This window comes from Manacus vitellinus, unplaced genomic scaffold, assembly GCF_001715985.3.
Source record: "Manacus vitellinus isolate BGI_N305 unplaced genomic scaffold, ASM171598v3 scaffold_45_pilon, whole genome shotgun sequence".
Classification (NCBI taxonomy): Eukaryota; Metazoa; Chordata; class Aves; order Passeriformes; family Pipridae; genus Manacus; species Manacus vitellinus.
The window spans coordinates 1,186,182-1,207,895 of NW_021940571.1; the positions used below are offsets into that span (position 1 = coordinate 1,186,182).

The 21,714-nt window shown below is 53.2% G+C and overlaps 1 protein-coding gene across 4 annotated transcripts in view; it reads left to right on the forward strand.

Moving 5' to 3' along the window:
• The window catches only part of TIPARP (TCDD inducible poly(ADP-ribose) polymerase), a 24,555-nt gene extending 5,828 nt beyond the window's left edge, over nt 1–18,727 (forward strand). The window contains exons 1-6 of one of the 4 annotated variants that reach the window (XM_018079232.1): nt 3,004–3,085; nt 5,031–6,028; nt 13,966–14,134; nt 14,840–15,021; nt 17,535–17,804; nt 18,001–18,727. In XM_018079232.1, coding sequence (XP_017934721.1) covers nt 5,094–6,028; nt 13,966–14,134; nt 14,840–15,021; nt 17,535–17,804; nt 18,001–18,448 — 2,004 coding nt within the window. In that variant the 5' untranslated portion in view covers nt 3,004–3,085; nt 5,031–5,093 and the 3' untranslated portion in view covers nt 18,449–18,727. Of the gene's footprint in view, nt 1–3,003; nt 3,086–3,383; nt 3,714–4,351; nt 4,843–5,030; nt 6,029–13,965; nt 14,135–14,839; nt 15,022–17,534; nt 17,805–18,000 lie in introns of those variants that run through there. The other 3 variants (XM_018079234.2, XM_018079231.2, XM_018079233.3) reach the window with 3 other exon arrangements.
• Nucleotides 18,728–21,714: the final 2,987 nt, after the last annotated feature.

Sequence of the window (21,714 nt, forward strand, 5' to 3'; positions counted from 1 at the left end):
TAGGATATTGGGAAGGAATTCCTGGCTGTGAGGGTGGGAAGGCCCTGGCACAGGTTGCCCAGAGAAGCTGTGGCTGCCCCATCTCTGGAAGTGTCCAAGGCCAGGTTGGAGGGGGCTTTTTGTTAGTCATCAGCACAGTGCTGTTTGTTGACTTGTATAAAACACCAGAAAAGGACAATCAGCTTCCTGTCCTGGGATGTGTTGTAGGGAGTGAAGAATGTTCATTGTGCAAAGGTTGAGGTAGAAAAGGAGGTTTCCGTCACTAGAAAAAAATGTGTTGGAGCCTGAGAACTTTGTTGTTTTAGCACAAACATTGAAGTCAGATGTTTCCCCTCTTTCATCCCAAATCAAGTGTGCATACTGATTATCCTGGATTTGCAAGGCAGAGCTGTAAATTGCTGCATTCACTCTGGTGCCGTTTACCATCTGAAAGAAATAATTAAAGCTTTCATTCTCTTGCTTAAGATTTAAACATGTATTTAAAAATGAGATCATGCTTCCACGGTGGTCAGAGTTTCTTTCTATATTTGTGTGTGGGAGCCTCTGAAATGGGCGTACGAGGGTCTGGTGTGCTGTGATGTGTTTCCTTTAATTATACATTTGTTTGGAGCAGGATGGTTATTCCAGCCTCCATCTTTGCCCGGGTCCATCCTCCCACTCCCACTGCAGCGGGAGCTGTGCCCACCCCAGTGTGTCGCTCAGCCATATGTGCCTCTTATTTATATCTCATGCGTGAAATGAGCTATTCCAGAGCGGTAATTTCTGTTCTGGTGATGGCAGATAAGTACGTGTGTGTGTGCAGCTTCCGTCCCCGTGAGGATGTGACACATTGCCCTCACCCTGCCCCGCCACGCTCTGCTCGCCGAGCCCAGACAGGCTCTGGGGCTGCGTCTGGTGCTTCAGACACTCAAGAGTTCAATTCATTTACAGGTGATAATTTGCTTTCAGCTCCTGCAGATACAGATGCCACCTTTACTGAGCCTCTGTTGTGTCATTCTCTCTCCAACTGCATTGGAGAGAGACTATTTACAAGGGCCTGGAGTGACAGGACACAGGGAATGGCTTCACACTGCCAGAGGGCAGGGTGAGATGGGATATTGGGAAGGAATTCTTGGCTGTGAGGGTGGTATGGCACAGGTTGCCCAGAGAAGCTGTGGCTGCCCCATCCCTGGAAGTGTCCAAGGCCAGGTTGGATGGGGCTTGGAGCAACCTGGCATAATGAAGGTGTCCCTGCCCATGGCACAAGGTGGGCTTTAAGGCCCCTTCCAACTCAAACCAGTCTGGGATTCTGTGATTCTGTGAAGCTCCAGTGTTGTAATTTGTTGGTAGAAGTGCCATATTCTGCCTGGATTATTAACACAGCTGTGCAGATTTTCCAAGTGCACCATGCTGCCTGTGCCACCTTAAAATGAGTTTCCTTCCATATGCCTGTATATTCTGTATGTGTAATTCCATAAAGTCACTGAACATAGGGAACTAAAGACTGGCTTTGAAACTGAAACAAGAACACGAGTTGTGGAATCCCAGAATGGTTAGCCTTGGAAAGGACTTAAAGCTCATCTCATTCCAACCTCCTGCCATGGCCAGGGACACCTTCCACTATCCCAGGTTGCTCCAAGTCCCGTCCAACCTGATCTTGAGCACTTCCAGGGTTGGGGCAGCCACAGCTTCTCTGGGCAAATAATATAATAGATGTTCCATCTATCCAACATAATTTTTACCTTCTGAAGATGTTTACTTCTTTATAAGTTACTTTATCTGGCCAAGTTAGTGCTGCAGATGCACTTGGTTGTGGCTGGTGTCCGTGTGGATGGCTGGCCGGGTGCTGTGGAGGTTTGCTCAGGAACAGGCGGTGATTCAGCAGGGAGGCATGTCAGGGCTGCACGGAGCGGCTGAGCCGCCCTGCTGTGCTCTCACACACGCACAGCCCGGCGGGGACACGGCCACGGCCGGGGACAAAGAGAGCTCAACTGCGCTCTGAACCAGCGCCACCTATAACACACTGGGTAAATAAATAGTGGCTGCCTGTAGTGTGTTACCACAGACTGGTTTGGCTTAAGGAACTTAAATCTCGTCTCATCCCACCCCTGCCATGGGCAGAGACACCTTCCACTAGATAAGGTTGCTCCAAGCCCAACCTGGCCTTGGACACTTCAGGGCTGGGGCAGCCCCAGCTGCTCTGGGCAGCCCGTTCCCCGTGACGCTCGCTCTTGCCGCGTGTGTCACGGTGCTGGAGCAGGGCCCGTGCCAGGGGTGCGTGCGGGTGCCGAGCTGAGTCAGGGTGACTTTGGTCGGGAGGGGCCCCCCAGCTTTGCCTCTTAGTCACCGCCGATCGCAGGCGGGGCCGCTCGCCCCGTCGTGGCTCGGAGCCGCGGGAGGCTCAGGTGCCGTCCGTTGCCCTCCTGAGACGGGCTGTTCCGGGCGCTGACACGGCTCGTTCCCGGCGTTGTTCGCCGGCTCGCGTGCGAGCCCCGCGCACGCAGCGCCGCTCCCGGGGACATCCCTGCCTGCCTCCCTGCCTGCCTCCCTGCCTGCCTCCCTGCCTGCCTCCCTGCCGGCCTGAAACGAAACGCTCGGTGCGTGCTAAATGAAACGCGAAGGCGCCTCTTGCCCGTCGGTTGCTGGGGAACGGCCCCGGGCAGCGGTTTCGGTTCTGCCGCCGACGAGCGGGGCGAGGCGGGGCCGGGCGGCTCGGCCGGGACGCACCGACCCCGCGGGCGACCGGAGCCGGGCGGGCGGGGGACCGGCCCGGCTCCGCCCCGGCCGGGCGCTGCCCTGCCAGCGCTCCCGGCAGCGATATTTTAAACCGGCGGGGAACATGTGGAGCAGGCAGCAGAGGGAGCCGGGCGGCGAGGCGGCGGGATGGGGCGCCGGACACCCCTCGGCGGGGCGGTGCTGAGCCCGGGACCCCCCGCGCTCCGGGCGGGACCCGCCCAGCCTGCGAGGCGCTGCTTGCTCAGGTGCTCGCCCCCCCGCCGGCGGCTCTCACCTCTTTCACGATCCTTCCCCCCGCCAGGAAAGGACTCGTTGCGCGGAGATCCCCCGGATTCGGGTCGGGACGCGGCAGCCGCGCCGAGGGAGCCCGGTAGGTGCCGGCGGGGCTGGGCTGCCCCCGCCGCCCGTTGGCTGCTGTGTCCGGGCTGCCGCTCGCAGTGCTGGGTGTTCGGGTTTGTGAAAGCCGGCGAGCGGCTTTCCCGAGCCAGAGGAGGGGCGGCTCGCGTGCGATGGCGAGCGCTGGGGGAGCGAAACCTCCCACCGAGACGTCGCGGCTGTGAAAGGCGGCGAGCGACCGAGCATCGCTGCGGGGATCCTGCTCCGGCACGGCAGCGGCTCGTCTGGGATGGGGGAATGCTGGAACGGGAATGCCGGCAGAGCCTCGCGTTCATCCTTCTCGCTGCTTTATTTTTAGAGGCGTTGGGGAATTCGACTCTGCTCGCTAAGGCAGTTCTTTAAAAATAGCAGCGAAACTTAAATGCTGATCGAGGGAGAAATGTAAATGTTGAAATAGAAGCGAGGATATGCCTGAACGAGATCAGAAGTCACTTGCTCAGCTCCTCGGCACAGCAGGGACTCCTTGAGCCCTGGGAGATCCTCTTGCTCATTGCTGGGGCTCTGAGACCTGGGCTGGATGAAGGGAAACATCCTGTTCCCTTCGGAGTTGCCTTTGGAGTTACTTGAAGGTGCCTTTGGTGGTTTAGAAGGAGAACTGCCTGGTATGTCTGCGGAAGAATAACAGATAAACCAGTGACTTTGTTTAACTGGCAAACATACACCAGTTCCTTTAAATGTAATCTAAAAATGGAAAAACCGGAGAGATACAACTTTTTTTTATTTTTCCTGGCAATCCTGACGTGCTGTTTCCCAGGGAAATGGAAAAGCCTTGCTAATGAATGTTCCAAAATGAGGAAGACTCAGTGAGAAATTTTCCAGAGCAAATCGTCAGTAGTAAGAAATTATTGCCAAATTTTCTCTGTTCTCTGGGATTTTGTTTGAAAATGAGAAGTTGCTTTGCTTGGGATGCATTTATCCAGGAAGTAATCCTTAATGTGCTCCAGTCTGAGCGTTGAGGCTACGGGCGAGATTGAAGAGGGTTTAATTAAATATAATCAAATAGTACAGGATTGCTGATTAAAAGGCAAAGTGCTTGCTGTTGGTGACGTACGAGACACACTGCTTATTTGTGCCTTAAAAAAATATAACTCTGCAGCTTACAGACAATTTCTCTCTCAGTTCCTGAGTAACTATGACCCTGTAGTTTGCTGCAGTGCCCGGTTTTAATTCCTGTTGCCCGGGCGAGAGGTGTCACGGCAGGGTGACGGTGCAGCTGAGTCACAGGAGAGGGAGGGTCAGGGCACGGGCAGGGCGGCAACAGGAACGGGCTGGAAGCGCTGGAATTCCTCTGAAACCCCCCCAGGATTAAATCCTGGCCCTTGCCGAAGTCTGTACGAAGTTTGCCCTGGGTTTATGTGCAGCCAGCGGTTCTCTGGCGATGCTGCTGGTGGAGGTGGGAGGTGGTACGAGGGAGGATCCGAGCGACTGGAATGGGAATGTGTGGGTTTGCCTCTGTGGTGGGGGAAAAAATGGTGCAAGAATGCCCGGAGTGTGCTGAGGACACTCGGGGCTGTATGTCTCATGCTCCTCAGGTCTGGGTGTGAGGGAGGCACAGGAATGAGCGCTGTCATGTTGGCTTTTGTGGAATATAATGAACCAAAGTGCTCTTGTTTATTGAACATCCTGACAAGGAGGAGGCGTCGGACCATCCCCCTTTCCTGCCCACCCTCGGGGGACTGTGTGTTCGTGCCTGAGTGTCTCAGAGACTTCATGTGCGGGAAGATGAGGAGTGTGGGTTTGGGATTAATTAGCCTGAGTTTAGCTGTTTTCATGCTTTACGTGCCTAAGGGCTCCCCGCAGTCACAGCGAGGGGAGGAGTTTGCTGTTGCTGGCTCGAAATCCTCTCCAGGGGTGATCTTGTTCGTGTCAACCATGAGCAATTAGAGAGATTAACTGTCTTGTTTTCCTTTCTGCCCTAGATTGATTCTTGGGAGGCTCTGGGACATTTGAAAGTGATTTGGAGAGAGCAAAGTCTGTGCGTGATGGACACCGAACCCAAGCCAGCGTGCGTGGTGCCCCAGGCTCCCTGCCCAGGGATGAAGTGCCCTCCTTCAGAGGACTTTCCTCCTCAGCTGAGGCTGTCTGAGAAGATACCACCAGTGAAGCCTTGCTTCAAGAAGAAGCAGCAAGTGCAGAAGAGACTGGACCCACAAACCCTCCGGGCTTTGCGGCCGATCTTCACCAGCCTGCTGGGAGCTGGGACCTTGGAGAGGGTCTTTGTGCCCCGGGGCCAAGGTGGTGGCCACAGTGATTTATGTGAACCTGCTGTGAAAAAGACTCTGGACCTCGGTACTTCTTGCCCCCAGACGGAAAATAATGTGACTGTGCTGGTGCCAACAGCTGCAGATGTGCAGGGTCAGTTGCCAGGAGCTCGTCCTTCCCCCGGGCATCCCGAGCAGGACATCCAGTCAGGAGAGCAAGGCTTCTCCCCAGAAACTCCTGGAACTGCTGCAGATAATGGTAATGAATCATTCCAGGATCATCCTTTGCACCCAAGTGCCAGCGATGGTGCAGCTCGTCCTTTGTTCCCTGACAAGATTCTGGAAAGCTGCACGTCTGGCTTATTCCAGGAGAACAGCTGTCCAGTGCAATACAACTTGAACCCGAGCAATAAATTCAGTGCTGGGATATTCCAGGGTAAAAGTGAAGAGGCTTCTCTGGACCTGGTGTTCGAGCTCCTGAACCAGCTGCAGTATCACACCCACCAGGAGGACGGGATCGAGATCTGTGTGGATTTTCTCCAGGGCACTTGTGTTTATGGCAGTGACTGTCCCAAACATCACACGGTCCTGCCCTATCACTGGCAGGTGAGGAGGACAGCAACCCAGACCTGGCAGAGTGTGACCAACGATTCCCAGGAGCACCTGGAGAGACTCTACTGCAACCCTGACAACGACAGGATCAAAGTCAAGTATCGGTAGGTAACTGAATTTACTCCCTTGCTAGGAAGGGTGCAGAAATCCAACAGAATGTGCCTTCTTTTTTTCCTGATATTTGTATCCAAGTGTGTTATAAACCATGGGATGATGTTACCTGATTAATATCCAACAAGTTTCCCTCAACAGAAAATTCGTGCACACCTATTAAAGCTGTTACTTGGCATCTGGAAAGTATTCCTTGAAGTTGAGAGACGGGGCATGTGAAATAAGAAAACTTTGGCTCTGTAGAAATTCAGAGGCTGTTGTGGAATTTTCTGCTTGTTCTTGACGTTCCTAATTAGTCTTTTTTGTGTATTAGAGAAAGTGGCAGCCTGACAGAGCCTTGGCAGGGCCAGGGATGACAGAGCAGTTGCTTTCTGTCACTGTGAATACACTGTGCACTCCCAGCACACTTTTCATCATTCCGTTCCAAGCAGCCAAAATCAAAGGGGGGCTCAGTGGAGTCCTTTGGAAACGTCCTGTCACTGATAATAAATGATGGTGTTTCAGCTAATTCCCTGAGAACAACCCGAGCAACACCAGCAGAAATGCTGATCATCTCTAGGCTGACACCTCAAGTATTAAAGCAGTTATTAGAAGTTGTTGTTTCCTCTGCAGGGTCGTGTTTATCGCCTCATTGTCTAAAATTAGCCAACAGCTGCTGGGTTGCCCTGGTTGTGTTACCAGTGTGGGCTCGAGAGCTGAAACTTCTTCAGCTTTTACACTCAGGTTCCCTTCTGAGGAGCAGTGGGGAGGCTCATGTTTACAGTTCACCAGGTCTAGCTGGTGCAGGCTGCAGGCTGCTTTATTTTTCATTTCTGGAGGAAGTGCACAGTGCAGATGGGGCAGGGCAGATAAGACAGAAGTTTGCCAGCCTGGTGCAGCTCCTGCCAGTTCAGACACCTGTGCAGTGAAGGCTTCCCACTGCCTTTGCCATCCGAGTCCTTGGGGCTTGTGCTCACTGCCTCTCCTTCCTTCCACTTCCTGAAGGAATTATATCCCTGCTTCCTTAACATTTTATTTTCATTTACTGCACTGAGATTTCTCATTAGACACCAGTAACCCAATCTAGTGCTTAAAGTCAATGTTAGTCTTTACTCTCACCTAACCTGACATTGGATTAGGCACTAAATCCAATCTTTTTCACAGAATCACAAACTGCTTTGGGTTGGAAGGGCCTTAAAGCCCATCCAGTCCCACCCCTGCCATGGGCAGGGACACCTTCTGCTATCCCAGTTGCTCCAAGCCCTGTCCAACCTGGCCTTGGACACTTCCAGGGATGGAGCAGCCACAGTTTCTCTGGGCAACCCGTGCCAGGGCCTTTTTAGTGATGGCAATACCAGAATATAAATACCCCACACTGAGAGTGAACGTGAAGTAGAGAATAAGAATTATATGTAATTGGGAATAATCATATTTTAAAAATCTTGTGTAAGTGCATAGCAGATAAAATTTGCTGTATTTTACAACAGAGAAACTTCAGATTCCCCAAGTATGTGAAATGATTTCTGAAAAGAAAGCAGCAAAGGCAGAGATAAACCCACAAAGCAATTTCAGTTTGAGCTCTGTGCAGATGAGCAGGAAGTTTTCTTCTAGAGGCTGTATCACCAAATCCGTCCCTGCACATGAGCTACGTGTTCTGAAGGATGGACTTGGGAATGATTAATGCTGGAGGGAACAATGCTTGGTCATGGCTTAGTCAGCCCGGGGAAGGTGCTGCACAGCCACGGCGCCGGGGCAGGTTCCAGCCTGGTGGGGCTCGAGGGCTCCTGGGACACGGAGTTTCAGTCTGTCTGACCCAGCTGGGAGGAGGTTGGGGCGTGTGTGCCAGAGACATGATGTTCTGGGACTGTGAGGGAAGGTGCAGGAGCTGCGTGGGCTCAGACACCCCGGAGTGCCGGGCTGAGCTCAGCCTGACGGAGCAGAGACAGTCTGGGAACAAGCTGGGCTTGACTCTCAGTTGAGTGGGTGTCTGCCAAACTGTAGATTTAGACTGGATATTGGGGAGAAGTCCTTCCCTGGGAGGGTGGGGAGGCCCTGGCACAGGTTTTGCCCAGAGAAGCTGTGGCTGCCCCATCCCTGTAGTGTCCAAGGCCAGGTTGGACAGGGCTTGGAGCAACCTGGGCTAGTGGGAGGTGTCCCTGCCCATGGCAGGGGGTTGCAATGAGATGGGCTTTAAGGTCCTGTCTGACTCAAACGATTCCACGATTCTATGATGTGTTTTCTTCAGGTAAAAGTAGCCTACAAAGACATAAACTACTTTAACATCAGCATTTTCTAACTAAATTCTGCTTTGAGCTGCTAATTCCATAGCCTGCACTCTCCTTCCTTCTCTTAAAAGTCCTTGTGAAGGTCTTTGAATAGGTGCTACCAAATCATGCCCCAATGCAAGGTTGGGAAACTGTTATAAATCTATAATACCCAATGTTGTGGAACACCCAAGTGGCTGTTTCTGTAGCTCTGTTTTGTATTCAATCCCCATGTGTGTGGGTGTCAGTGAGACCCTAGGAGTGAAGCTGAGTTTAAGACTAGAGCTTCTGATTCCAAACTTTCAAGTTTTAAGGAGTATCAGGCTCAGACTTTGGTTTTGAAGCGGGAGGTAAATGTCCTATTGCACATTGTCACCGGTTTCTCCTTATGCAGCACCCATTGTGTCTGGAGACCCTGCTGAGCCCTGGGGTGCGGGGGGCTGGGGCTGGGGGTGCCTCTGCTCCCGGTGGGGCTGCTGGGGGTGGGTTGTGGGGGTCGGTGCCACCCGCTGCCGCTAATGGCGTGTCCCCGTGTGCGTGGTGTCCCCTGGCAGCCCGGACGGGGCCTCTCCCGTGCCCCGCGTTCCATGGTGACGGCATTGTTTGTTAAAGCCATTAATCTCCCGTGGTCAGACGGGCTTTGCAGGCCTGTCTGCCCGGGGCAGGCGGCAGGAAACGCCTGCTCAGCACTTGGCATGGCCGGGAAGGGCCCTGTTTGCCCTCCCGTGTGTGGGTTACGTGAGTGGAGGTGTGACACTGGCACCCAGTGCTGCCCCAGGGGAGCTGGGCTGCCCCACAGAGTGCTGGCTACCAGCTCAGTTAGGGACTAAGCTCGACATTAGGATGTTCTTCAAGCAGCTATTTATATAAACCGTCCTGCCTCTTAATTATCGAGATGAGTAATGACAGAGATAAGTTACTGAGGTGAGTGATGTAAAATATGCATTAAGTTGTTGCCTGTCACCTAAGGGAATGTGATCTTTAACTGGAGAAGTGGTAAGCCTTGTTTAGTTACTTTGTAATGCAACTTCTTCAGCCACTTCTTACAGCTTGGCCTCAAACTGAATATTCATCATAAATTATATTAATTGCATTCTTAAGTCTGCCAGGTGTGCAGAGCCCCATACCCAGCTACCTAAACAAATGGGGGAATATCAACTCACGCAGGTTTAAATACTCAGGAGCCCTCAGTTTTCTCCATGGATGTGAGGAGAGGTCCTGGAGAAGTTCCAGCTCTCAGTGGAGTATTGGAGAGAGCAATGCCAAGTGCTGCTTCCCAGCAGGAGATACCCACACCGGGATATTTAAAGATGCTCTTTGCTAAGGGGAAATACTTGGCTGAGGAGCTGAGCAGGTTTCCCCACACACACACACACCTGTCAGGTCATGCACATGTTGCTTTTCAAAACAAGCAACGTCATCGTGGATTACACAAGGATTTGTTTAAAACAACTCTGTGGTTCCTGACCCGTCAGTTCCCCCCTCTTTGGCTGAAAATTCCACCCTTTCTCTTGGCAAAAAGGTATCCCAGCTCTCCTGACACAACAGCCTCTCGCTGCTGCTTTGATTTCTTTTCCTTTCTTTCTCCTGTAATTTCTGAGAGTTTTGCAAAATGGCTCCTTCGAGGTAGAAGAGAAAGGCCAGAATGAAATGGCTCCAGTCAGGGAAAACCAGGTGGATCCCCAGTGGGACATACCCTGCCTGGAGCCAGTCAGTGAGTCCCCATTCATGGGCTTTGGGTGGTCAGAGGAAATTGTGACAGGACCAGAGGGAACGGCCTCAGGCTGTGCCAGGGGAGGCTCAGGTTGGACATCAGGAGGGATTTCTCCCTGGAAAGGGTGGTCAGGCACTGGCAGGGGCTGCCCAGGGAGGTTTGGAGTCCCGAGCCCTGGAGGTGTCCCAGGAAGACCTGGCTGTGGCACTCAGTGCTCTGGGCTGGGGACAAGGAAACCAGTTTTCCTTCGTTCCTGTGTGCGTGGATGGCTGTTCTCCCGTGCTGTCAGAATGTGCTTGTAGGGGGTTAAATCATCCACAGCACGGTGGGAGCATTTCAGTCACAGAATCACAGAACCACAGAGTGGTTTGGGTTGGAAGGGACCTTACAGACCACCTCAGTCCACCCCCTGCCATGGGCAGGGACACCTTCCACTAGCCCAGGTTGCTCCAAGCCCTGTCCAACCTGGTCTTGGACACTTCCAGGGATGGGGCAGCCACAGCTTCTCTGGCCAGCGGTCATTCGGTCACTCGGGGAGTTCAGGGTGGCTGGCCCATCGAATAGTTAAATTTCAGGAATTTTCTGTGTGATACAAACAGTATCACAGTGAGATAAGGCTGTGTCGGTGATAACACCGGAGATAGGGACCCAGCTGAGAGTCCTCTGCCTGAGTTTGGGGGGTTTAGAACTGCTTTGAATTCCTTGCTCGGAGGAACGCAGGAACAAAAGCCATGTGAAGTGATTTTGGAATTGTTTTGTGCTGTGTAACGGCCCGTCAATGGATTCCTTTTTGCACCACTTCAGAGCATCATTTGCATATGAGATAAAACTAATTGGCTCGTAGCTGTGCGAATCTCGGGAAGCAGGGGTTGTGGAGGAGCGGCAGTGACTCCCCCATCCCTCCTCCCGTTCCCAGTCGATAACCAGGCGGCAGTGCTGGGAACAGCTGTCACCTGGCTCAGGTCGGGGTCAGGCTGTTCCCCGGCTGCTCGGGGCAGTGAAGCAGCCCTTGCTGAGACAAAGGTTGTAATTGCTGCGAGGATTGCTGGCGGGAGGAGCTGCTCCGGGTGATCCTGCAGCAGCAGTGCGGGGCAGGGCCTGCCCATCCCGGGGCGAGGAGCACAAAGAGTCCGTGGCAATTATTGGCTCGGCAGGAGCAGCGGTCGGGGAGTTCCTTCCTCGTGGGTGCTCGGGTTTGTTGAAATCGGGAGGGATTTGAGCTGAGTAATCGTTGCAGAGGTGATTCTTGTAGTCACATGGCTGCACTAGAGGAGCCACCACAGGAGCTTCTTTGGGAAGCTGGGTCTGTAAGGGGTGACGTGGAACATTCATCTGGGACAAGGGCCTGGAGTGATAGGACACAGGGAATGGCTTCCCACGGACAGAAGGCAAGGTTAGATGGGATATTGGGAAGGAATCCTTCCCTTTGAGGATGGTGAGGCCCTGGCACAGGTTACCCAGAGAAGCTGTGGCATATATATGTGTGTGTGTGTGTATATATATATGTAAAAAATGTGGGCCAGTGTACCAGCATTTGTTTCAGATTTACAAGCTGGACCCCCTCACAACAAAAATTCCATTAGAGTGCTTTTTTAAACCCCCCCCCGTTACCAGTTGTAAAGGCAGGAAAACGAGTCTTTCTAACTTTTTTGAAAATAAGTATAGGAAAGGCAGCAAAGCCACTGCTGTCCTGATGGATTATTTTTCCCTCTGCTGATGGAGCCTTTAAGCTCAGAGGGAAACATGTCCTCAGCACCTTTGTCCTTCCCCACGTCTCACCCTCCCGTGCAGCTCAGGGTCACCACAGAGAGGAGCAGCGTGATGTGAGGAGGGCACAAATTCAGTCAAATATGGAACTGACCTCCTGCCCTGGCACCTGCTGCCCCTCTCCTGGGTTTGAGGACGGTGAGGCAGTGCTGAGATGGAGGCTCAGGCTGTTTGGGGCTGGTTTGTGCTCCTGCCCCGTGCAGAGGTTCCCGTGTGCCTCTCACACCTCACAGCCCAGTCCTGCTCAGTGCTCTGGGCTGTTGCTCTGTTGGGAGGAGCTGGTTGATGAACATCCCTCGGGAGCATTCCCTGGGCCTGGGTTCTTCCTCCCACTGTGGGTTTTGGTGGGAGCAAATTTTGGCTGCTCTTGTCTTAAGCTCTGCTGTTCCGATTTCAGTATCCGTGCTTAAAAATGAAGCTGGTTTTTGGGTTGTCCAGCCCTGGCACAGGCTGGAGTGCAGTCCCCATCCCTGGAGGGATTGAACAGCCCTGTGGATGTGGCACTTGGGGACGTGGGTTAGTGGTGGCCTTGGCAGTGCTAGAGAGTGGTTAGGGCTTTTCCAATTTAAATGATTCTGTGACTCTCCCTGATCTTAGGAAGACACTGTACTTCCAGTGAAGTTGGGTTTCATGCAGGAGTTTAAACACTTGGTCCCTCATCCAAAGCTGGACTCAGCTCTGGGTGATTCCCTCACCTACAGCTTCAAACAGCTGCACAAATGAGATGAAATACTGCTGATTTGGGGTCAGCAGAGCACGGCTGCCTGACCTGTCTGTCCCACAGTAACCGAGCTCAGTGTCAGCCCTGAGCACAACCCTTCTCCTACCTGTTGGGCCCTTTGAAGCCACCGTGGCCCTGGGGGAGGGGGGGCCACCAGGTTGTTGCTGTTGCAGAGAGAGGAACTGGTTTAGTCAGAGAGAAAATCAGCAGCTTCCTCAGCCCTGAGCGTGAGCTGGGCTGTGCCACAGCCGTGCTGGGAACGGAGCTGTGCTGGACTGTGCTGGGAATGGAGCTGAAATGGGCTGGGCTGTGCTGGGAATGGAGCTGTGCTGGGCTGTGCTGGGCCATGCCACAGCCATGCTGGGAACGGAGCTGAGCTGGGCTGTGCTGGGCTGTGCTGGGCCATGCCACAGCCATGCTGGGAACGGAGCTGAGCTGTGCCACAGCCCTGCTGCTGGGAACAGGCCCTGGTTTCCTGCAGGGCCCCCGTGCCGCCGCCTCTCTGCTTCTCTGAACCTGCTTGCGGTAACTCCTGACACGTCCCCGAACCCGGCAGGAGGGGTCGAAACCACACGTGTTTTCAGAGAGCTTACAAAACATATTTCTCTGCCCGTCTGTTTGTACATAGCATTTACAGGGTGTTTTGTCACGCTGAAGGGAAAGAGCCCGGGGGGATTCGGGGTGAAGCTCTTCCAGAAGGGTGCAAGGAAGAGCCCAAACAGCCTTATTTTGGCAGGCTGCATTCATCTAAAAAATACATCCCTCTTATAAAAATACATCGGTGTTACAACTCGCCAGCCGAGGAACCTACTGGGTTCAGTGTCACAAAGACATGGTATCTCTGTGTTGTTCTTACAGTTTGGGGGACAGAGCAAATATAACTTACTCGAGGAGCCAGGTAGTGCTGTTGAAAGTGCTTGTGGAGTTTTATTTTGAACTGTGCTGTTGTACAGCACCAAATTTGGGGTTGTGTGCCCTGTTCCTCTGAGAGTTCAGTGTGCTCATTCTCTCAGTGCAGATAATTCCACTGAACTGCTTTAATTTATAAATAGAGACCTGTTTTTTTGGTTAGCTGGTGAGGAGAAGTTCTTCAGAAATCTCTGTTCCCACCCCTGTCACAGAGTCTCTGTGGGACCTTTTACAAGGGCCTGGAGTGACAGGACAAGGGGGAATGGCTTCCCGTGGACAGAGGGCCGTGGATGGGATATTGGGAAGGAATTCTGGGCTGTGAGGGTGGGGAGGCCCTGGCACAGGTTGCCCAGAGAAGCTGTGATTGCCTCATCCCTGGAAGTGTCCCAGGCCAGGTTGGAGCAACCTGGGCTAGTGGAAGGTGTCCCTGCCCATGGCAGGGGTGGAATGGGATGGGCTTTAAGGACCCTCTCAAACCATTCTGGGATTCTGGGTTTGGGGTTTTGTCCCTCTGTGAACACTGTGGGTTCAGTGGATTACAGGAGGTGAGAATCCCGTCTTTCCCATTCTCCCCAGGGGCCAGGAGTTCTGTGTGGATCTGAACCTTATGAAATTCTACGACACTGCAGAGTTTGACCAAATGCGGCGCCTGTGCACCCCGTCCTGCCCCGGCTCCAGCTCCAGCTGCTTCACCCTCTGGAAGTACTTCTGCAGGGACCACTTTGGCTGGAGGGAGTACTCTGAGGTATGTCCCACCTTCCCCTGGGCTGGGCTGTGACCTGGAGCTCTGTGCAGTGTGTCACATCTATGGACATGTTTGCTCTGCTGCCTCCTCCAACCCTCAGCCAAGTTCCTTGGAGTTACTGGTGAGGAAGAGAATCGGGAAGGTCAGCGTTGAACTGAGGAAGCAAGAAAGGGAGATCTCAGCTCTGCTGGGCTGGGTTGTGATTCTGGGACTGGAATTACCCCTGAAAACATCAGAGCTGTGGAGGCTGAGCAGGCTGTCACACTGGAGAGCAAACCAGCCCCTGTCAGAGCCAGCAAAGCCCTTCCTAAGCCCTAGAAATCTGGTTTAAAGACAGTGAGACAACTTTCTTCTGCCTTTTTAACACCACTACCATTTACCTTTGCAGTTTTTAATTTATTCCCCCGTCCCCAAAGCTCTGGTAGGGCAGGACATGCTCCTCCAGTGCAGCCCTTGGGCTGGTCAGAGCTGTACAGGATATTTTGAATGAAACCTCATCTATGTTGGCAGTCCCAGAAATACCTGCTGAGGTAAACCCAAGAGCTGGAGAGAGCTGGGCACAGAGCACCACAAATGACAAGTTCAGGGTGTCTGAGGTGTGAGAAGTTACAGAGCTGGGTTTCTGTAGCACAGAGAGGAAGCACTAATTTTTGAAGGTGCCATTTCTCACGTGTATGCTCTCCTCTCCTTGTCTCTCCCGGACAGCCCGTGGTGAGGCTGATCGAGGAGGCCACGTGCCGGGGGCTGAAGGAGGTCAGGTTTGTGACCTGGCACAACCAGTACATCCTCAACATCAAGGATGGCTTCCAGCAGAACGCCTGCTTCAGGAGGGAGATCAAGAGGAGGCCCCTCCTGCGCTCCTGCGTCGTGCTGATGCCCTTCCTGCAGTAGGTATCCTGGGAAAATGGGAGTTCCCTCTGTTCTCCGGGTTGGTCTGCCCAGGAGAACTGTGTTCCTTGAGATGTGACAAGGAAACAGGCATTGCTGGGTGGAAAAATTCAAAATCTGGGTCCTATGTGCAGCTTTCTCCACTTTCCAAAATAACATTTATCTGAGGAACTCCTCGCTGTTACTCAGATTTATAATGGACCTTGTGGATCTCAGAACACTGGGTGTACTCCAGGTCTGCCAAATTATTGTCCAGCTTTCAGCAACCTGGTCCATGGAAGGTGGCCCTGCCCTTGGCAGGGGGTGGAATTGGAGGGGCTTTGAGGCCCTTCACCCAAACCATTCCCTGATGGCTTATTGGGAGCACTGGGGTTCCTGAGAGTCCCCACCCCACCCGGTCACGAGGGGAGGGGGGGTTTGGTCACAGCCAAACACGTGGTGTTGGGAACATTTATAGGTGTGGGTTTACAGGAGGGAAACCCCAAGTCATGAAAGAGAAACTGGAGGGTGCAGGTAAAAAACCAAGGGTGGGCTGGCTGGTTAGAGCAGCCCTGGCTCTCACCTTAGTCAGAAAGGAGGGTTTCAGGTGTTCTCCTGGTGTTTTGCTGCCTGTGACTGTCCTGCCACAGTGCTGTGCTAAAATGATGCAATTCCCACTGATTTTGATGGGCCTGGAGGGCTCTGCACTCCCAGGGGATTGACCAGAGCTGTCTGTGCCAACCAAACCCCCAAACTCAGCTCTGATATTTCTGCTCTGCACCAAACCTCAGTCTTGTTCTCTTGGTCCAAGGGCCTTGTCATGCTCACCTGAATTCACCAGTTCTTAGCAAGAACAGAAGAGTAGTTTAAATATTCATGGAATCTGCCCTTAAGTTGTTGCCTCCACTTCCCACACAGTGATACCTGAGATTTGTTCCTTCCCTCCCACCTGCTTAATTCTGTTCTAAAATTGGGAAAGAATCCTGGAATAGAAACTGTGGGTGATAGTGGATGACAAGGGTTGACTTTTTAATTGCTTCCCCTGTAGAATAAATAATATAAATATTTTACACTAGTCAGGAGAACTGAACCAAGTACATAAGGGGTTGCAGGATTTTTATTGGATTTGATGCCTTATTAATCCATGGCATTGGAAATCTCTGCTTGGTCTTCCAGTCCAGTGGGAGTGACTGAGTCCCTACAATAACATTTTTTTACCCATTTACCCATTAAAGGGGAAAACCAAATTAAATACAAGTGCACACCGTGATATTTAATTGCTATTTTAATAATAATTCTTATAGAAATCTGTCTTCTGGGTTTCTGCTCAGCTGTTAATAACCAGGGAGAAGAACTTTGAGTTGAGTCAATCCATGCAAATGAAGGGGAGGCTGGTTTTGGCCTTGAGCAGCAGGTGACAACCACATGACCACTTCAGTGTTTCTGCCCTGAAAAATGTGAGGGCTGCCACAGTTTCCCATCTCTCTGATCCAAATCAAACGTGTTGATTTAAAAATAGACTCTTTTTTTTTTTTCTCCAAAAAACCTTTTTTCTAGAATCCAAAATCTCCACCTGCAGTCAGAAAATCACATTAAACTATTTCTTGGGGGGCACACGGTTCTTTCAGGCCCCTGAATCACTGGGAGCATTTAATGTTCAGAGAGGCACAACCTGAATGGACAGTTCTGTAGGTGATGTGTGAATAGTGGGAGAAATGTTGATGTTTGGTTTCATTTCTGGCCCTCTGTGGGGTTTGGAGGCAGGATCCACCTTGTCCTGGCCAGGCACTGGTGGAAGGCTCCGTCAGGGCTTTCTGGGTGGGTGGGTCCCAGAGTCAGTGGCAGCTTTTCCCACAGAAATACTTTGGGAAAATACTCCTGGGTGGAATTTCGAGGTGGTTCCATGTATCCTTGCAGCTGCTAGGGAGGCTGAGCCCCGGAGCTGCAGGGGGGAGGCACAGCCCCAGCGGGCACCGAGGGCTGCAGGGAGAGCTCCAGGGAGCAGGGGTGGAAGGGCTGCTCAGCTGAGTGAGGGGTGCTCCTTCAGGGCTGAGCAGGTGAGCACAAATGCCAAATTCAGCTGCCTAAATTCAGCAGCCTCAAGACTCTGAAGATCCCAGGTGGGTACTGAGAGCAGAGTCTCTCTGGTGTCCTTCACTGGGTGTTCCAAGTGGTTTTTTCTCTGGCATCTGTGGTGGTTCTTGGCCCCAGCTCCCTCCCTCAGCCCTGCTGCTCTCTGGGCAGCATTCCCAGAGGAGGGGCAGGGAAATAACCAACTGCAAATGCAAATCCACATCTGGCCTGTGCAAATGGCAGTAAGAGTCTTTCTGGGTTGGAAGGGACCTTCAATCCCACCCAGTTCCACCCCCTGCCATGGGCAGGGACACCTTCCACTGTCCCAGGTTGCTCCAAGACCCCGTCCAACCTGGCCTTGGACAATTCCAACTTAATCTTTTAAGACATGTTGGGGATGAAATAAATGTGATTAGAGGCTCTTCTGTGAGTGTTTAAGCACCTTTTCTCCTCCCCACAGGACCCTGGGTGGCAGCTCCCCGGCACCCTCCCCGTGTGCTGACCCCGCACACATCTTATCTCCTGCTGCTGTTACCTCTCCCAGCTTCTATCCTGAAACCTGGATTTGTATGGATCCATCTCAGGACTTCATCCAAGTGCCTGTTCTGAAGGAAGATAAAAGCTATAGAACCATTTATAACCTGTTCCACAAGACTGTGCCAGAGACCAAATACAAGATTCTGAAAATTCTGCGAGTGCAGAACCAGTTTCTTTGGGAGAAGTATAAAAGGTAAGAGAATGGAAATACAGTTCTTTAATGATGGATGTTTGCAGAGTAGGAATTTTATGGGGGAGCTCTGTCTCTCCCCTCCCAGCTCTGCCATTCCAGAGGGTGACACTGGCACTGTCAGAGCCGTAGCCAAAGCCGCTTTTCCCCGAGCGACCCGCACTGAACACTCACCCTCCCCTCCCATTTTCCATTCCAGGAAAAAGGAGTACATGTCCAAGAAGATGTCCGGGCTGGACAGGCTCATGAACGAGCGGCACCTGTTCCACGGCACGTCCCAGGACGTGGTGGACGGGATCTGCAAGCACAACTTCGACCCGCGCGTGTGCGGCAAACACGCCACCATGTTCGGCCAGGGCAGCTACTTCGCCAGGAAGGCCAGTTACTCCCACAACTTCTCCAAGCGCTCCCCCAGGGGCGTCCATTACATGTTCCTGGCCAAGGTGCTGACGGGCAGGTACACGGTGGGCAACCACACCATGAGGAGGCCCCCGCCCGTGGAGCCCGGGAGCATCACCAGCGACCTGTACGACTCCTGCGTGGACAATTACTTCGAGCCCCAGATCTTCGTCATCTTCAACGACGACCAGAGCTACCCCTACTTCATCATCCAGTACGAGGAGCTCGGCAGCACCGTCTCCATCTGAAAGCCTGGCCTGCTCGAGCCTTCCCCTTCAAAAACTCCTCCCCTGGCACCGGTTCTTGTGGGGGAAATACAACCTGGACACTTCCTGACTGATGGAATGACATGGGAGGAGGGAAATCTCAGCCTCTAGGAAAGGAAATCTGGAGTGACCAACTGTGCACTTGCTGGTTGATTCCCTATGTGCAAATTGTACATATTTTTCCATTGTTTATAGTTGAAAATCTGTGCCTTTTGTTATAATAAAACACTATTTATGTTAGTAAATATTCATGTTTAAAAACATGCCTGTGGGTGTAATTTCAGTGGTGTTCTGTGCCACTGTGTTCTGATCTCAAAGTTTAAGGATGGACCTTCCCAGGGAACCAGAATGGGATCATTTTCATCCCAAAGATATTAAAGAAGAGATTCTCCCAATCACTTTTTTTTTATTATCATATTTCAGAGAGATTGGGAGAGATCACAGAACTACCACCCTACTAAATTATTAAACAGGACAATACAAATAGATCATCTCCTAAAATCAAGTAAAATTAGGAAAAGATTAGCATGGTCCATGGGGAGGGGGATGAAAACTTAAGTTGATGTGACTTAATGTGGCTGATACTAAATTAATTTAAAATGACACATGAACACTGACAGAGTGGGAGAGCTGGGGCTGTTGACCTGGAGAAGAGAAGGCTCCAGGGAGACCTGAGAGCCCCTTGCAGGGCCTAAAGGGGCTCCAGGAGAGCTGGAGAGGGACTGGGGGACAAGGGATGGAGGGACAGGACACAGGGAATGGCTTCCCACTGCCAGAGGGCAGGGTTAGATGGGATATTGGGAAGGAATTCTTGGTGGTGAGGCCCTGGCACAGGTCTGGTGTCTCCCTGGGATGGGAAGGGACCTCCAGGCTCGGTGTCCCTGTGGCCCAGCAGCAAACTCAGCTGGGCTGGAGCTGTGCTTTGTGACAACCTGCTCTGTACCCACTGTCTGGGGCCCAATAAAAGTGGGTTTTACCATGGGAGAGAACTCCTTACTCCCAGCAGCACTCCTGGTTCCTCTCCTGCTGGATCCCTCCTGTAGATCAGCTCAGCTGCAGGTGAGCAGAGGGGGAAGATCCAACCAGCTGGTTCCAGTTAACCCCAGTCTCTCCTGGGGCCCTTCAGAGGAGAGCTCAGGTTGGAGGGGTTTGGCTTGGAGGAGGAGACCTTGGCACAGCGGGATGGGAGCTTCCAGCTGGGATGTGCAACAGAGGAGCTGCTCCTGGCCACAGCTCAGCTTCCCAAGGGATGGCTTCAGAAAGGTAAGGAGGTGGTGGAGGAGGGGGTGGGTGGTGGCTGGTGGCTGAACAAAGTCACCTGCACCTCTGGAATCCTCCACACTCTTGGAGCTGATGTCCCTGACCCTGAGGGTGTGTCCCTGTCCCTGCCATCCCTGGAGCACAGGGCAGTGTCCTGGGGGGATGGATTGGGAGCTGTTCCTGTGGCATGAGCTGGTTGTCTGAGGTGGTGACAGTACAGAGGTGTCTGTGTGTGTGTCCTGGAGGTGTCTGTGCACCAGGACCTGTGGTTGCTCCAGGACAGAGGTTTCAGATGGACTTTGGAGATAAGGACGTTGATGTTCTCATGGCTTTTGTGTTGAGCAGTTCCCCCCCTGAAGGCTTCTGAGCAGTTTGGCACTGGGATGAACAGGATGGGAGTGGGAGGTGGGACAGCTGCTGAGAGCAGGGAATGTGCCTTCCCTCCCACTTTCCACCAGTGGGGAAGTCAGTTGTATTTTTTTCCTTGGATGTCATAACGGCAGGAGCGATGGAGCCGGGTGGGAGCAGAGCTGCCCCCGATCCCCGCCTTGGTTGTTAATGGCTGGGTGTTAATTGAATTGCTGGGTGTTAATTGCCGCCCACTTGCGTCGGTGCCGCTCCGTCCGTGGCCCCTCAGCAGAGCACTGAGAAACGGGCTGTTCCTAAATCCTGCTCCTAACAGGAATACCGGGAGAGAACAGGCCTGGCCCCAGCCTGGCCAGGGGATGTTCCCACTTGGCTGCTCCCGTTGTCCCTGTCCCTGTCTGTCGCTGTCCGTGTCCCTCCCGGTCCCTGCAGGGACACCCTCCCGGCCGGGCTGTTGCAATCCCTGTCTCCAGCTTTCCCACCCTCCCACTTCCCTCTCGCCGTGTGCTCCTGGGCTTGGCTTTGCCTGTCCCCACAGCCGGGGTCTGTGGGGCAGGGACTGGCCCCGGGGCCCCAGGGCTGGGTGGGGGGTTTGCAGTGGAAGGAATAAATCGCGGTGTCGTCCTGCCCTGGTTTTGGTGGTGTCACTTGTCAAGAATCCGAGGGTGAAACCAGGTGACAAAGGAGGATTTGTGATAAGGATCTGGCTGAGTCATTACCGAGATTGTAGGGGATGACACATGGGCAAGGCCCTGTGTGGCTGGTGGAGCTGGTGGCAGCAGTGACACATGTGACCTGTGCCCAGAGAGACACGCTGGGCTGGCTGAGGGCAGCAGAGTGGGCTGTGGGATGGGGGGGTGTGCCCCGGGCATCCCGAGGGCTGCAGTGCCTTCTTGGGGCCCTGTGTCTGGGGACAGGTCAGCTCCCCCAGCTCAGAGGCAGCAGTTTGGGTGCTGACGTGGGTGACAGTGAGGGATGAGGTCACTGGTGGTGCCTGGACATGGTGCTGGAGGGTTTGTCAGGACACAGACTGTTCTGGACAGCGGGATAAAGGCAGGGCGGGAGGAAGGAACAGCTTGAGCATGTGGCGATTTGGGAGCTGGGCAGGGCAGGAGCTGCTCCTTGAGGAGACATTTAAGTGCCAGCTGCCCGAGAGGTCATGTGGGAGCAGCCAGACCACCCATCCCTCCCCTGTGGGCACAAGCAGGGCACACCAGGGCAGCCCCAGCCTGGCTGGGCTGGGAACACCCTGGCAGGGTCCTCAGCTGTGTGTCTGCTTCAGCCTGTGTCTTGTACAAGGGGGCTCTCCAGCTTCTGGATTTCATCAAAGAGGAGTGACCTTGGAGCAAGAGATGCTCCCTGTCCTGTCCCTCCAGGTGCTCGGGAGCTGCTGGGCAGAGCTCATGCCCTGGGACAGCTCTGCAGGAGCTGCTGGGGAAGTGGCCTGCAGGAAGGGGGAGGCACGGGGTGATGGTGCTGGGAAGGAACCTCAGGAGGTGTCCTTTGAGTGGGAAGGAGCCTTGGGAGGTGCCTAAACCAACCTCCTGCTCAAAGCAGGGTCAGCTCTGAGGCCAGACCAGGTAGTTCAGGGCTGTATTGAGCCTGACCTGAAAACCTGCAGG